Source organism: Calidris pugnax, unplaced genomic scaffold (genome assembly GCF_001431845.1).
Source record: "Calidris pugnax isolate Ruff unplaced genomic scaffold, ASM143184v1 scaffold8, whole genome shotgun sequence".
NCBI lineage: Eukaryota > Metazoa > Chordata > Aves > Charadriiformes > Scolopacidae > Calidris > Calidris pugnax.
This window is the reverse complement of record NW_015090830.1, coordinates 25,940,158-25,957,052: the sequence shown is the minus strand read 5'-3', so window position 1 is coordinate 25,957,052 and position 16,895 is coordinate 25,940,158. Positions and strand designations below refer to the sequence as shown.

The 16,895-nt window shown below is 49.0% G+C and overlaps 1 protein-coding gene across 4 annotated transcripts in view; it reads right to left on the bottom strand.

The window, feature by feature from the left end:
• Positions 1-3,402: 3,402 nt before the first annotated feature.
• KCNG2 (potassium channel, voltage gated modifier subfamily G, member 2) overlaps positions 3,403-16,895 on the bottom strand; it is a 66,870-nt gene continuing 53,377 nt past the window's right edge. For 3 of the 4 annotated variants that reach the window (XM_014940941.1, XM_014940943.1, XM_014940942.1), the window contains exon 3: positions 3,403-6,103. In XM_014940941.1, the coding sequence (XP_014796427.1) occupies positions 5,303-6,103 (801 nt within the window). In that variant the 3' untranslated portion in view covers positions 3,403-5,302. The remainder of the gene's footprint in view (positions 6,104-16,895) is intronic. The other variant, XM_014940944.1, reaches the window with a different exon arrangement.

Genomic DNA, 16,895 nt, shown 5'->3' with positions numbered 1-16,895 from the left:
ATGTGCTCTTTGCAGCCGCTGCAGGGAAGATGAGGAGGCCGAGCCCATCATCTCATGGCCAACCACTGTGCCCAGAGGAGTCTTGACCTCCCTCCCTGTTGATTCAGGGTGTGAAAACAAGGTGAGACGGTGAGGAGAGAGGGCTGGGGGTGCAGGAGAGAGGGTCGGGAAGGGCAGGAGGAGAGAGGTGGGAGATGGAGCTTACTCAAGGAAGGGGCCGAAGGAAGAGGCTCCTGGAGGGGAGGGAATGAAAGAAAACCAAGAGCTGGAAGGGCAAAGGTAGGAAATCACTGAAGTGGGGGAAAAGGAGGAGGAAAAGGAGGGTGGGAAGTACAACCTGCCCGCTCTGTTACAGTCTGTGGGCAGTGGAGACCACAGAGGACAACGGCCCAAGCGGTTCCCACAACAGCTGAGCCTGCTCATCATCACTCATGGTGGTTGGACCACCCATCCCAAACAGGACTGGTGTTACTGGCACCTGCTGAGGGGAAGCTGATGGTGGGACGGGCCCCGAATGAAACAAGGGGGAGGTCTCATGTCCATCTCTGAAGGCTGCAGCACATCTTGGCATCTTGGCTGGTGCCAGGGCTGGCTCTCCCTCGGCCCTGCACTGGCATCGTGGCTCCATAGAGACGGATTGCATCATGAGGGGTTTGGGTGTATCTTCATACGTAGTTAGATGCAATGGAAATATTTTAAAGTCAAAAGGCAAAGCTGAAGTATTTTAAAGTCAAAAGGCAAAGCTGAAGTTCGGCACTGGGTAGCAAAGCAGAAGTTGGCCCACGGCTGCCGTTTGTTAAATGTGGTTGCGACCCTCAGCTTAGGCTTGAGCGCCAAGGAGGCTTCAAGGAGCTGACTGATGGCTGTGGCTTTGCTGGTGGCTTTCCATACCAGGAAGAAGAGGTTAATGTGTAAAAGTCAACACTACACCAGTAAATAACGGCGCTGCCCGGGTCCCTGCGCCAACAGCCATAAATAAGAGGCACGGCCTGGAACACAATGTGAGGCTCACCCCGGAGCAGACCTTCCTGTAGAGGTAGGTAGAGCTGTAGAGCAGCCAGGTCCCAAGGGGACATCAGCATCTGGAAATGCCCCAACAGCAAACACAGACAGACGTAGGGCTTCAGACCCCCACCCTGCCCCTTCTGTGTCCCACTTTTATGTGGAGTTGGCTCTCACAGGTGCTGGCTCTGCTGTGCTGGGAGACCGAGGGGCTTTGCTCAGCCTCAGGTGGGCCAGCAGAATCACGCTGGGTGTCTCCAGCCTCCATCCACCTCATTCCTCTTCCTCCCCAAGGCTTCATACTCTTCCAAGGCTGTAGCCTGTAGGCACCAAGCCCCATGAGAGCCAAGGGTGCTTTGAAGCCTCTCCTGTGAGGCTGCCATAGACCGTGCCCATCCTGGCCTCACCAGTGTGAGACAGCAACCTCTGCCTGGCTTACTGCTGAGGGGATGGTACCAGGGTCACCTTTTTTTCTTACAATTAGTGCTTTTTCTTAATTGAGGTTGCTACGAGGTAGGAGCTGGCTGTGCCCGTGCGCTGTGTCAGCAGGAGTTGGGTTTGACTTGGTGCCATTCCCTCTTAACTCTGTCCCTGTAGGAGTTACCACACCCTTAGCTCTAACGTAGTTAACGGTTTTCAGCTGATTCTCGTTGCCAGCTGCCCAAATTTGCATGCCCAGGCCCCCACCTGCTGCCACCAAGGCGGCCCTGTAGAAGAAGTGGCTTCTCTGTTCCAGTAGAGAGAAGAATTTTTCTTTTTCCTTGGGGCAAAACCCAATGTTCTTCCATCATGAAGCACTAGACTGTGTTTCAAAGGAACAGGTATAATTCCCTGCTGGGACACAGGCAGCAGTTAGTTGTTATAGATAGTGATTAAATGGCCTTAAATCTCGTGTGTAGTGACAGGACAAGGGGTAATGGTTTTAAACTGAAAGAGGGAAATTTAGAATAGATCTTGGGAAGAAATTCTTTGCTGTGAGGGTGGTGAGACACTGGAACAGGTTGCCCAGAGAAGCTGTGGCTGCCCCATCCCTGGAGGGGTTCAAGGCCAGGCTGGATGGGGCTTGGAGCAACCTGGTCTGGTGGGAGGTGTCCCTGCCCAGGGCAGGGGGGGGGAACTGGATGATCTTTAAGGTCCCTTCCAACTCTAACCATTCTATGAATAAGCATCACCCGTACCAGCAGCGACGCTGGGTGACACTCGCTCTCCTCTGGGTATGTTTTGTGTCTGGCAACGTGTGCATCGCAACTTTATACAGCTTCCAAAAATAATCCGTTTAAAAGGTTCCTCGTTTATATTTGTTTCCTCAATCTGTCATCTCAATAGACAAAATGAAACTTTATTAAAAGCCAGTCCTTGACTAACAGGCATAATGAGTGGGTTTTGTCACTTTATTAAAACTCGGCGCGTGCTGGAATTAATTACGGGCCTTTTGAAAAATATAAAGAACTCACTATTGTAGGACAATAGGAACTTGATGGAGCACAGCAATAATATGGTGTGTCTCATCACTCTGTTTTCCTTCACAGCTGCTGAGCTGCACTTAGCTGTCTCCTTGCTGGTTTTTTTTTTTTTTTTTCATGCCGCGGGGCCAAAAAGCAGCATTCATTCATGGTTATTTGCTAGAACTGCAAGTGTGAAACTCTCTTCATTCTGCAAGGGAACTGAGACTAAGGCATTGCTGCTGATCATCCATGGGCCCCACCACCTTGAGGAGAAGTATTCTCCACCCTCACCAGGTGGCTTTGAAGAGCACCTGGTGTGCATGAACCAAATCACCCTGAAAGGTGAACATGTGGGTCCACCTGGTGAACCTACTGGGTCCCACCTGGAGACTGAGTGCCTGAAAGCCACCATGAAATGTGGTGCTGCCCCTTAGCACCATGCATCCACACAGAGCTCACTTTGCTGTTTTGGGTGCCCCTGATGCCAATCCTTAATAAGCCTTAATGCAAGAAATGCCTGCATCAGGTTTGAAAAAAAAAAATAATAAAAATTAAAATTTTTCATGAGTCACAGCAACCCAGCGCTGGTGTGGCTTTGCCAGGAGTCTGAGTCAGCCCAGGCACCATCAACTGCTCCTTGGCCCTCCTTGCCTGGCATGAGGAGCAGATGGTGGTGGTGGGCTGTGAAGGGTGGGCAGACCCCCGGCACGTGTGATTCTGGTTGGCTTGTAGTTCCACACAGCTGGGGGTTTGGAGACTCTGATGTCACCTGCAGGGCTGGGGTGGGGTGGTGGGGCTCAGTTTTGCTGCCTCCACCTCTTGCAGCACACACCCGAGCCCAGTGGACAACCTGGCTGGAGCACCCGCAGCCATGGGCTTCATGTGGGCACGGCCAAACACCACCTCCTCCCACCCCACCCCACGCCCGAACCACCAGAGGCAAGCACTCAGCAACAAAGCTTCTAATTTTTATTAAAATAAAGTGTAGCCTTTTATTTTCCCCCTTGCTCCATTCCTACAAGGAATGGCTTAATACGGGCGCTTGCTAAGGGAGGGGTGGTGTTACAGCGTACGCCGAGGCAAAAAAATAAGACAACAAAAACTCAAAACTGGACAAATTCCACCTTTGATGCATCAGCTTTCGCTCCCTTTGTGGCAGGAGGAGGACACGGGGGGGTGACACTGCACGGCTTTAATACTAATGGGGGCACAGGTTGTGCTCCACAGAGCTCAGAGACATGGTTTAGTGATGGTTTTTGTATCAGAGTTAGGTTGATGGTTGGGCTAGATGATCCGAAAGGTCCCTTCCAACCCAGACAATTCTATAATTGCCCTCCACCCCTTGATTGTCTCCAACCCACAGGAGCACTGAAAGGCCCACAAAGCTGCTGCCTTGGACCAGCTCCTGTGGGGAAGCGGGATGGAGAGCTCACCAGGCTGGCATCAGTAAATAAACATGCTGACACCACCATATGACTCATTTTCCCTTTAAATTGACTTAAATCTCTGGAGAATTAGGAAGAAGAGCCAGAACAATAATGCTAATTTTTAGACGATAAGATTGGCTTAGTAGGGGGAAAAAAAAACAAACAACAACCAACCCAAAAAACTTACTCCTACCATAGAGCACAGCTGCTACAGAATCACAGACTCACAGAATGATGTGGGGTTGGAAGGGACCTCTGGAGATCATCTCGTCCAACCCCCCTGCCAAAGCAGGGCCACCCAGAGCAGGTTGCACAGGAAGGTGTCCAGGTGGGTTTGGAACGTCTCCAGAGAAGGAGACTGCAGCTGGGGCTGGAGCACACCATGAAGTGTCTCATTGACTTCAGCGGGTTTGGTTCGGTCTCCTGCTGGCACGGGACTGGAGTCACTGCCACCAAGGAAGAGTATGCAGGACTGGGAGCCACCACTGGTCCCACATCACCCTCCCCTTCGTGGGCTGCGTGTAGCTCTCAGGTTGAGCTGTCTGTCAAACACATTTTTGATACAGGAGGGACGGAAAGAGTTAACAGAAAGCAGAGAAACGGCGTGATTTGTAAAGACGTTTGTTATATTCAACTGATAGCAAAGGAAAAAAAAACCAAACAAACCACAAACCCAAACCCAAAGCCAAGTTAACGTTCGGTACCATAGTTTGGGAGATTGTCGATGTTCTGCGCCTGTCACGGGGCTAAGGTACAAAGCTTTGGGTGGTAAATAGGCAGATTTACTAAATAATGCACACTGCGCTAGCGCACAAGTCACAGCTGGCGGCCCGGGCTGCGCTGCCTGCTCTGTGCAACAGACAGACCCCGGGGAAGCTGCAGGGATCCTTCTGCCCTTCTCCTGCCCTCACGCCTTGGCTCCTCTGAGGTTTCGTGTTCCTTGGTGGAGGGGCTGAAGCAAACCCCCTGCGCCTACGGGGGGGGTCGCAGGTGGACCCAGCAGGGAAGGAGGTGCTAACCTGGCTGCTCCACCAAATGGTACCCCCAGGGAGGAGGTGGCACCCTGGCTGCTCCACCAAATGGCACCCCCAAGGAGGGTGGTGGCACCCCAGCACAGGCTGTGCTTCACGTTACCTTCTCCTGGCTGGCTCCATTCGGTGGCTGCTCCTTGGAGTTGGCCAAAAACACCTGTTGAAGACAAAAGCCCTATGAAAAGCGATGGAGCAGAGCTGTTACTTGGTAGAGATTCTAGGGGCGCTTTTCCGAGGGCCCTCAAGATCAGAAGCTGGTCTTTAGCCACAACCTTGTGTGTGTCAGCCCCTCGTTTCTGCAGTTCAGGAGGTGCTGCTTGAAGAACTGACCCCCTCCCCACCCCGACCTTGTCCACTGCTTCTTGTGCCGGCAACGTACGTCTTCAGCCGTTCAGAGTCAACAACTTCTCTTGGCTTCCTGGTCCTCCTGCCCAGCAGCGTCTGGTGGGAATGTGAGGCCGAGCCCCTGTGCACTGTCCCCATCCAGGATTTTGGACCTCTCCTCCATCTGGCGTATCTGCCTGCTGGCCGCTCGCTGCTGCTGCTCCTTCAGCTCGCTGTAGGAACGGGAGAAGGTGTGAAAGATGGAGGTGACGGGGAAAGCCATCAGCAAAATCCCACTCAAGATACTGCTCAGGGCTACCACCTGTCCGGGGATGCTGCGGGGCACCATGTCTCCGTAGCCAACTGTTGTCATGGAGATGACGGCCCACCAGTAGCTGGTGGGGACGCTGGTGAACTCCTGCTTGGCCCCCAGCTCGCTCTCCGCCAGGTACACCAGGGGTGAGAAGAGGGCCATGGCCACGCAGAGGAAGAGCAAGAGGAGCCCAAACTCCCGGGTGCAGCGGCGGACGGTGAGCCCCAGGGTCTGCAGCCCCAGCGAGTGCCGCGCCAGACGCATCACGTAGAGGATGCGCAGGGCCCGCAGGAAGCGCAGCACCAGCCCCACGCGCTCCAGGTACTTGTTCCCAGCTCCCCCCACCCCCGGCTTGCCCCCGTTCTTGGGGGAGACCGTGTCCACCAGGAGGGAGATGTAGAAAGGCAAGATGGCCAGGATGTCGATGATGTTGAGTGGGGTCCTCAGGAAAGCGCACTTGTTCTCCGCCTGGATGGACCGCAGCAGGAACTCGAAGGAGAACCAGGCCACGCACACCGTCTCCAGCACAAAGATGTCGTAGCACTTCCGCGAGCATTCGCCCTGGGAGAGGGGGGAGGAGGGAAGAGGAAAGGGGAAACACAGAAAAAGGGGGAAGAAAAAGATTTAGCCAGGGAGAGAAGCAGAGAAACAGAGGGAGAAGCAGCTCTTCCAGGAAAGCACGACGTGGGATCGACAGGAATCGCAAGGTGCCGAAGTAAAATCGTCGTTTCTAAGAGCAGCTGGAAGGGATAACTAAAACCAGAGCTACTAATGTAGCTGTAGACTAAACTGTAGACTAAAAACTCTTGGAATGGCATGTTTGGCTGCAGGACAGGCCAAGGATGCTCAGGAGTATCCCGAGGCTCCCAGGTGTCTGGTGTGACGGTACCAGCTGTTGGCCAGAAAGCCCACTGCTGTGGGCTACCACCTCATTTCTAACCAAGCCCTTAACGCCCTTTAGAAAAGATTACTGCAGGATTCATGGAGTTTAATAAATGGGTGAAGTCTCTCTCCCTTCCTGATCAATAATACATTGTTTATAAATGGCTCATAAACACCTACAGCATTTTACGTTATGTGCTCAGAGTCACCTATAATCTGTTATTCGCAGAATATAGAATATTTTTTATACTCCAGCGAACATTCATTAACACAACAGTCCTACAGTCAAAAGCTTACATAAAGTACCGACAAATGTAGGTATTTCTAAAAGAAAAAGTGCCACAAGAATAGAGGGAGGGTCCGGAGAGAGAAGCATTTTCAATTACCTCACCTGTAACCACTAATGACCACGATGCCCTCCCCAAGCTTTCCCAGGCACTGGAAGAGGGGCTCTTCCCCACAGGCTCATGTAGCAGAAAATAAAGAGAACTCTGGTTTTTTAGTTACAGTGCCTGTAAACAAGCCAGCCTTGGCGCATTGGAACAGCAATAAACAATAATGCTGCTGATGGGCTGCTCTTTTGAGTGGTAATTCAACAGTACAAACACTTATGGCAATTCTCCGCTACATCACCGTGAGCAACTCCAGCTGAATAATAATCAGCTTCTCCAAATAAACAGATTTTGACGTGGACAATTATAGGGCTTAGCGCTGTTTCCTCTGTAAATGCTCATATAAAAGTGTTAATGCTCCGGGGGCTTGGAGTGGAAGGCAAATGTATATTTATTTAAGGGAAGTGTATATTTATTCTGTGAGCCACTTCACTCCCAACAGTTGCTGGAAACTCTTGTAAGTATGTAGGAGTCCATCCGTGGTAGTGGGGTGTGTGACTCCCACTGGATGCAACAGGTATTAGGTACCAATGGAAAAAAAAACCTAATTTTTCCTCGCCTCTGCTAAATTATAGCAATAAAGTCTCTCTAAAGAGTGGCGAGGCTGTGTCAAGCTGCTCTCTGCTTCACCACTGGAGAAGCTGAGAACCTGGCACATCTATAAATAGTTCTGCCCACGTGCTCCCCACAGGTGTCCTGTGCTAGGCAGAGCCAAGGAAATTTTTACTGCACAGCACCGCATCCTAACTTCATCCTTTCCTAGGTGTTTACTTCCCCAGTGTGAAAAAAATACCAAACCATACCAAAAATATGAGACCTTTGCCTTCTTCACTAACTGCAGCGTTCCCCAAAACGTGGGGGAGTGACTGAATAGATGTTTCAAGGCAGGAAGAGCAGTGTCATCACGTTGACCATAAAGCCTTGTGTTACCTCGGTGTGATAACCAAAACGCCGAGGCACCCTCCCCGTTCCACGTTTGAGAAGAGATTGAGACAATGACTAAAGAGATGTCAACAGGGGAAAAAAAAAAAGGAACAAACAAACGTGAAAAGGAATCCTCAGAGCTGGTGTTTACGGTCCTTGTATTAAACACGACAAAAGGCTGTAGTGATTTGTATTTATATATATATATTTTTTTTGTATTCCGCTTTCAATTGGCATATGAGGTACCTCCCACTGTTTCCCAGGGGGTCACACTGATAAGGAGAGAAAAACTCCCTGTCCCATTGAAATTGCTGTCAAGATTTCAAGTATATTGCAGCAAGAAAAGATAATCTCGTTTTACTAGTTTAGCAGCTCAGATAGCCCGTCTTTAACGTCCTGATTTTGATAGGTGTGAAGACTAGAAGGAGCTTAATTTATCACAGAATCACCGGATCTTCATGGTTGGAAGTGACCTTTGAGATCATTGAGTCCAACCATAAAAAAAACCACCCAAAACCAAACACAAAACCCACACAACACCAAGACAAAAAAACCAACACTCCATCACCACAACAACCACCACACCCAACAATCTCACCGACTAGAGCATGCCCTGAAGAGCCATGTCTACACGTTTCTTACATACCTCCAGGGATGGTGACTCCACCACCTCCCTGGGCAGGCTGTTCCAGTGCCTGATCACTCTCTCAGGGAAGTCATTCTTCCTAAGATCTAATCTAAACCTCCCCTGTCCCAACTTCAGACCATTTCCTCTGGTCCTGTCATTATTCACTTGGGAGAAGAGGCCAACACCCACCTCTCTGCAACCTTCTTTACATCTGCTTCACCAAACTAATTTGGTCATAAATAAATATTTTTGTCAGAGGCCAAAATATTCTGGTTTTAGGGGTCTCGCTCCCATCGCAACATCATTAGGCTGTCAGGCTCTCCCATCAGACCCAGAACCAAGATGCTCTCACAACACTGCACAGAACTGGCTCCGTGGGCCAGAAGCCAAAGCTCCCAAAGTCAGTGGAAGGACTCTGCCTGTGCCACTCTAACTTCTCTCCTTGTTACCAAGATCACGGCCATCGGACCAATATTGCCCCAGAGCCCTGCTGCTTGGGAGTCTCCCATCAGGATATGCTCGGTCTCACACCTAAGGGCCATGGCTGCAGGTGATTTGCAGCTCCTGATCCTATCCCTGCACAAAAGGATCAGGCTGAGACCTTAGGAAGCCGACCTACAGAAGAATAGCTGTGGCTTGAGCAGCAACGGCAAGTAGGGAAAAAAAGCCCAAGGTGCAAATTTGCCTTCTCTTCAAGGTGCATCACTACTTGGACCACCATGTATGAAAACTAAGATATAGCTTGCCTTAGAAGACCTATATGGCAGGAAGCATTCTGGATTCTGATGTGAATGCCTATAATTTCCATGCCACTAAAAGTTTAAGGAAAGTCAGTGAAGCCTATGGAGAATTTAGCCTTGGAATAGACCTACAAAGACAGAATGATGTCTGTCTACAAGCCTTTAATGGCTTATTTGGCACCTAGCTGCCCCAGTGCTCTCTATTTGATGCATAAGGAAAGGAAACCCTCCAAAGCCCTTCCACGTATGAGTTTTGGTGTGGGAGCAAAATTGTTGCTCGTTAATGGACTACCAGCGGTGACGACTTTCGGAAGACTCTTATCTGCCCTCCCATACCCTGACACGTTTATCCTGTGTAGGTTCACAAACCTACAGCTCTGCTCCTTTACCTCTCCAGTCTTCCTGCAGATCCACATCAAAAAGGCAAGCGCAGGAGCAGCCTGGCAACCTTCACTCAACTGAGCATGAGAGGCTCAGCGGTACCTGGAGCTCAGGTCATCCAACATGGGCAGAACCAAGCTGGCACCTTTGCCCATAGAATCATAGAATGGTTTGGGTTGGAAGGGACCTTGAAGATCGTCTAGTTCCAACCTCCCTGCCATGGGCAGGGACACCTCCCACCACACCAGGTTGCTCCAAGCCCCATCCAGCCTGGCCTTGAACCCCTCCAGGGATGGGGCAGCCATGACCTCCCTGAAATGAAGATCTGTAACCGTTCCCCATCCAGAGCTGATGCTGGGCTCTGGCTTTCCTCTGCTCTTCCCACTACCCACAGCTGACAGCTAACATGGTGAAATGCCGAAATATTTGCTCTCAGAAGAGTGGAGCGATAATGCCCTGCTGCACAGAGTTCATTTTAATGGGATGAAACAATCCCCCTCTCTTCGCTAATGCATAATTACCTTCAGCAAAGTGCTGGTCTCTCTCACTATCGTTATTAACCTATTGCAATCAGAGCACGCCAGGGTCTGTCCGAAGGCTGTCCGGAAAATAAGAGGGTCTGAACAGGCTTTTAGGAAACAGACCCGTGTGTCAATTAACTTGCCATAGGCCTTTTTTTCACTCATTAAATGTCTCTCTCTCCCCTGGACCATGTTTCAGTATCATCTAGGTACGACCTATTATTATCCTCACATGAAATAAAACCCACTAACAGCAAAACCGTGTTTCATGCTCTTTGCTTCTTTCAGCTGCAGCTGCTTTTCATTGCAGTTTTTTCCCCCCCCTTGATTACAGAATTGTAAAAAAAAAAAAGCCAATTTTTCTCTTTCTGAAACTTTTAACTACGTATTCGAGTCCAACCAGATGCTGTAAATATGCTTATGGTTTTGAGGTTTTTTTCCATTCAAGAAAACAAAAAAAAACCGCACAGAAAGACACGCACATATGGAAAAAAAGCAATCAGGAATTAATCAGCCATTGGAATAAGATAAAACAAATCCTAACAGAACAGGACAGCATCCTCCTCCAAACAGGTCCATATCAAATTTCTACATTCTCCAAAAAGACCAAGCTATAAAAACTCATGGCCGTAAACATGCACATTAACAACTAAATACCACTTTTTAACTTTTTGTAAGCAAAACAGCTAGCTCTCACACTAACTAACCAGATTTCCTCATCTTGTCATTGAATGGATACATCTTTATGATTACATTTTCATATCTAGCTTTATGAAACTGGGCCACAGGAAAACGTCTTTTTTTTTTTCTTTTAATTTTCATAAGAATTTGATTTCTTTTTGTCTTTTAGAGGCCCAAACTAAAACCAGCATGAATGGCAATCACAAAGGACATCCCTTTTCTAGTATTAAGACTAACATTCTTTTTTTTTTTTTAATGTGCATATAATCATGCCATTAAAGAAACAATATATTGAGCTTTTGACTACAAAAAGCAGCAGCATAATAAAAATATATTGACACAGATGTTCTTTACAAGATGTATATACTTGTGTGTGTGAGTACATGTGTTTCTTTCAAACAGCAAGTAGATATTATTTTTTTCCTGTGCAGAAATTACTTGAGTATGGGGAAATATCTGCAGTTGCACAGGATTTTGGGGCTGTATACTAATGTCAACTCAGGGCACAAGAAAAGAAAAGAAGAAAGGTCTCGGTAAGTAATTCCATGCAGTCAAATTAAAGTGAGTCTCCTTCACTAGGATTTATAGAAATTTGCTGTCAAAAAGCCAACCGCAGTTATCTTTCTTCTGTAGCAGCATTTTCTTTGCCAAAGGTTCCTTTGGCGAAAAGGAAAATTAGGAAAAGAAGAGCCGGTGTCACTGGAGTTCAAATCCGGCTGCACTCACTGCTCTGCCTAAAAATTGCAGGTGTCCTTCAGAAACCTTTTGGTTTGCCTTGCAGGGTCCCTTTTCCCGGTACTTCCCTGTGCTGCACCTCAGAAAAACTCCCCACTGTGTGTTGTCTGACTTCTCGACCCTCTCTTTTGTCCTCGGCTCTCCTGAGAAGAAATCCTGACTCCCCTCTAGATCCTTGCAGGCTTTGACTGCCATCTCCCCCCCGCCTCTCTCTGGCATTAGAAGATGTCAAAAGCCAGCTCACCTCTAACCGCCCCAGTTCTTGTGTTGCTTTGCACACACATTTTTGCAGGGTCAGCAGCTCCACGGTACTTTTAGGGAAGCAGTTTCCATGCCGCCCAATTCCCCCCTGTAGTGAAGATTTTCCTCCCTGTCAAACGTATATGTTAAGAAGAAAAACACCAAAACCCAAACACGAGAGGCACTGCATACAAATGTACTTACATAAGCTTTAAAATCATGGTATTTCTAAAATGTTCTTTTTGTTCTCTTCCACTCACCCTTTGAGCCTTTTGGATGTTGTATTTGGATCTTGTATTGAAAGGCTGAGAGAGATGGGACCTTATTAAGGGGAGACCTTATTAATGCTTATAGGTATCTAAAGGGGGGTTTGAGGGAGCTGGACTCTTCAGTGGTTCCCAGTGACAGGACGAGGGGCAACGGGCACAAGCTGGAACATGGGAAGTTCCACTCAAATATGAGGAGAAACTTCTTTGGGGTGAGGGTGGCAGAGCCCTGGGAGAGGCTGCCCAGGGAGGGTGTGGAGTCCCCTTCTCTGGAGATCTTCAAGCCCCGGCTTTATGCAGTCCTAAGTGATGTGCTCTGGGCAGCCCTGCTTTGGCAGGGGAGTTGGACTAGAGGATCTCTAGAGGTCCCTTCCAACTCTGACAATTCCGTGATTCCAAGTGTTTCCCTGGGCACATCAGATCAAACTGTTTCAACAACAACATGGAACTTGAAATCCTGACGTACGTAACTGAGGTCTCAGCACCAGAGATCAGCATTATGGGACCTGCAGACAAAGTCCCTGAAGATGCTACACAAGGCCTGCCCACAGCCTGGATGCTGTGCTGTGGTGAGACAGCCCCTGAGGGGCCCTGCTCCCTGAGGATGAACTGCCTGTTCCAATGAAGGTCCACAGGGAGAACCACAGGACAGACCCCTCATGACTTCCAATTATTCATCAGCCCAACACTTGGAGCCCTTGCCCAGCTCAGGAGAGACCCAGCTCCTGCTCCTAAGCCAGCAGGTTGGAAGCCTCCAGCTGGCTCTGTCCCAGCCTGCAGGAGCGCCCGCAGCACCGGGTCCCTGTCCTCTCTCATCCAGCTATCGCTGTGAAATGAAGAAGCCTTCCCCGGGAGACATCCCAGCAGAACAGCAACATTCCCAGAATTGGGCTTCCCCAACAAAACCCAAAGATTTCCCCCACAGCGGCGCTTTCTGGCGACAAGCAATTTTCTGACCAAAAAGTGATTTTCTGATGAAAGCATCCAGCTAATCTGGGTGTCAAGAGGATGGGGCCAGTCTTTTTTTCAGTGGTGTCCAGTGACAGGACAAGAGGAAATGGGCACTAATTTGAATATCAAGAAGTTCCATATCTAAACATGAGGAGGAACTTCTTTCCTGTGAAGGTGGCAGAGCCCTGGAAGAGGCTGCCCAGAGAGGTGGTGGAGTCTCCTTCTCTGGAGACATTCCAAACCCTCCTGGACACGTTCCTGTGCAACCTGCTCTGGGTGGCCCTGCTTTGGCAGGGGGGTTGGACGAGATGATCTCCAGAGGTCCCTTCCAACCCCGTATCATTCTGTGATTCTGTGATTCTAATTTTCACAGTAGGGATGAAGCGTGTGACTCCGGCGGCAATTTTCACAGTAGGGATGAAGCGTGTGACTGGCAGTGTGACCCGCTCTTGGTAAGGCAGCATCACACTCTGCCCTCCACGCTGACCACCTGCAGACTGGAATTCAGTACATCTGCCATTAAAACCAGGGTCAGGCTGAACTTGCAGGCAGCCTGCTCTGAGTATTCCTTGCACCCCTGAGCAAGGATGATTCAGCTCCTGCACAGTCTGTCCTCAGCGCTGGCTGGCTGTGAATTCAAAGTCATGGTTTCTGTTTGTAAAGTCGCCAAGGGGCCATGAAAAGAGCCCTCTGCTTCTTGCTGTACACACTTTGATCTGTAACTAGAGCTTAGCTCCTGCTTCATCTTCAGCCCAGCTGCTAGGAAAGGTAACCAGAGCCTTGCCTTCAGCTGGGAGGGCTGTCACTAAGAGTTTGCAGTCATATTATGGACACTAGAGAGCTTTTGTACCATTGTTCCTCTACAACTTGTCTTTGTTGAAGAGAAAGGGCAAGGAGGTAGGCAGGAGCTATACCTACTGTAGACTGGGTTTTCCTTTCATCCTGAGACAGCACAGCCCCAAATCACCGCTTTTCAAAACCTGCCATTTTTTTGATTCCACCAGCGAAGCTGCAAACAAACACGAAACACCGACAGGAACACGGGAGATGCCAAAAGACTATGGCAACTGCTAGAAGGTAATTTCAGGGTGTGCTAAAATCCACAGCCAGAGTCTAATCAGCTCGTACAGTGACACGCCGTGCTATTCAGCAGCAGTCACGTTGCCAAGGGGTTACCAAAGTACAGCTACCTGCCTGTCCCTCGCAGTTCTGCCTCAAATTGCTCTCCTGACAAGCAACCACAAAGAAGCCAAGTGGCTGTGTTCAGGGAAAGCTCAGAAAAGGGTCTGGGGGAGTCAACAGGAGGGAAGAGAAGACCACGCGTGTGAGGAGTTTACCCGTGGGAGCCCATGACCACCCTTTGCAGACTAAACAGGAGGGAGACACGGATGGCACCCGTGATCCTGGAGGCTGGGTTTCCTCGAGTTACTCTGCCCAATCCACAAGCTGCCTGCTGCTTTGGGCCATCTCAGCCCCAAACTGGACGACCAAAATTAGATACTGTAAGTATAAACCATAAATATTGAGCCTTCAGACCTGTTTAACTGTCACCTTTTCCCCTGCAAATGCTGCAGATGTCTTGGCAGCTGCGGTCCCACTGCATGGATTTGGCACATACATCTGAACTGGGGAGAAAGACACAGACACAGGGGATTTGATCACCTACCTACCAGGCAAGGCTCTTGTGGTGATCCTAAGGCTGTCCTCCACTTCCCTGCCTCCTTCACTTTAGGACAAGAGGAAATAGGCACAAAGTTGAACATAAGAAGTTCCACCTAAACATGAGGAGGAGGAACCTCTTTCCTGTGAGGGTGGCAGAGCCCTGGAAGAGGCTGCCCAGAGAGGTGGTGGAGTCTCCTTCTCTGGAGACATTCCAAACCCACCTGTACAAGTCCCTGTGCAACCTGCTCAGGGTGGACCTGCTTTGGCAGAGGGGTTAGACTAGAAGATCTCCAGAGATCCCTCCCAACCCCATGTGATTCTATGATTCACTGGTTGTCCCTGCCACATGTGGATATATTCTTCAGCCCACTGTCCTGCTTCTTTTTGCCCCAGTACAGTTGCTAGGAAGAATGGGAAGCAGGTCAGCAGCCCTACAGATGGACAAAATGCCCTCTCATTAATATCTTCTCCTCAACCTGTTCTTCTCACACCTGCATCCACTTTTAGCACACACTTCTCCAAAAGCAACAGTATTTGTAAGAGGGAAATGAATGTTATCTGGCTCTACTTCATGGAAAGCAATCAAAACCTGAAATCTGCAAGAAGCAAGAAACACAAAGAAAAAAACAAACCGTAAATACCTATGAAACAGAACGCCATCAACTTGCTTTTTTTTCCAGATGCCTATCAGGAACAGCACAGTACCTCACCCAGAGAGGCTGGAGGGGGTTGTGAAGACATCTAACATCTTAAAACTCCTCAGACTGTGACTGCAGCTGGGAGCAGCTTGAGGGAACAGTATGTGCTCCAGCTGCTATCTCCCACTCCGATCATACCACACACCAGGAGAGAGGGGCTCTCCTGTAACCTAGAAGAGATATATGCTGGGTAACATCTTCTCTGAGGATACTTCTTAAGCCTCTGCTCCATTCTCACTGCCTTGTAACCTCCTCATGGGCTAGTATTCTCTTCACTGTGTGTTCCCTTTGTTTTCTACTGTTTGTTATCTGCTTCACTCCAATGAGGACACACAACCTGTGGTTTTCACCCTTGAAACAAGCCTTGACACCCATTCCTTCTTGCTTACACACACACACAAAACAACCAGCACTTGTATTTGGAGCTGGCTGACAGGTCCCAGTATAGAAGAATTTGATTTGTTCAAGAACCACCCATGGTCAAGAAGGATGATTCAAACCTGAATGAGTTGGGAGAGTAACCCAAGGTTACTTGGATGGCTAGTGGAATGGAAAGCCTACCTTAAAAACAAGCAATTAAATGCATTTGACTTGTTTACCATCATCAAATGAAGGCAGAGAAGAGACACGTTTGCTGTCTTTAAATATACCAAGGGGACGAAGAGAAGCACTTTTTAATGGTGTGGTTGAATGCTCTCATCCAGGTATATCTGGAAAATACTGACAGCACTGCTATCTCCATCTACTTACTACCTGCCTGTTTACAATTCACAGCTCATCCAACAGAATGGGACACAGCATCATTCCTGAATCCTCTTCAGTGCAAAGTCAAACAAGTTACGCCACAACAGCTGACCTGGTTCAGGTGTGGCTGGGGAGGACACCACCACCAGCCAAGTAATAGCAATCAGCAGGGGAGGTAGGAGTGGGAAGGAGAGGGACCTCCCATGCCCAAGTGTTTGCTATTTGCAAACGAGCTATTTGCAAAGAGAACCCATCACTAATTGAAAGGACAATGTTGGCAGGAGAAGAAATAGCTACTCCAGCTTGCAGAATCTGGACTCTAGAAGACACATGAGGTTCCAAAAGCACAGGGAAGGCCAGAGAGCTTTTAAGATGAAGCTTCTCAGTTTCTGGAAACAGTGGTATGACATGACAACATGACAACAACAGGGGACGGCACTCACCTCAGAGGACCCCTCCAAGTCCTACTTGCCCATAATGTCCAGCTAGCAAAGGAAATGATGTGCTTGATGCTGGCGGAGCAGGCGTGTCCAGGGCTCCCACACAGCCTGCTGTGCTTGGACCAGGCATGACCTGCACAGCCTGACCTCCAGGGGTTCCTCAGCACGGAGGATATGTTTATCAGAGTCATGGCCACAGACAGAGGTGGTAACGCAGAGAAAAAGAAAGATGATTTCACCAAGCCATGGTGTCCTCCAAAGAACGGCTTCGCTTTAGAAACACTGAATGTTTCTGAGTAAAAATTATCTTAGAAATTTCTATATCCATATTTTCAGAATGTTTTTCTTGGGTTTGGCCCACTTTTTCACTGAAATTGAAAGTAAAAAAAAAAACCCCAAGAGATTAATTAAGCGCCAGAAGCCTGCTTGCTGACAAGTGTCCCCTTCTCCCCCTGATTTCACATGAAC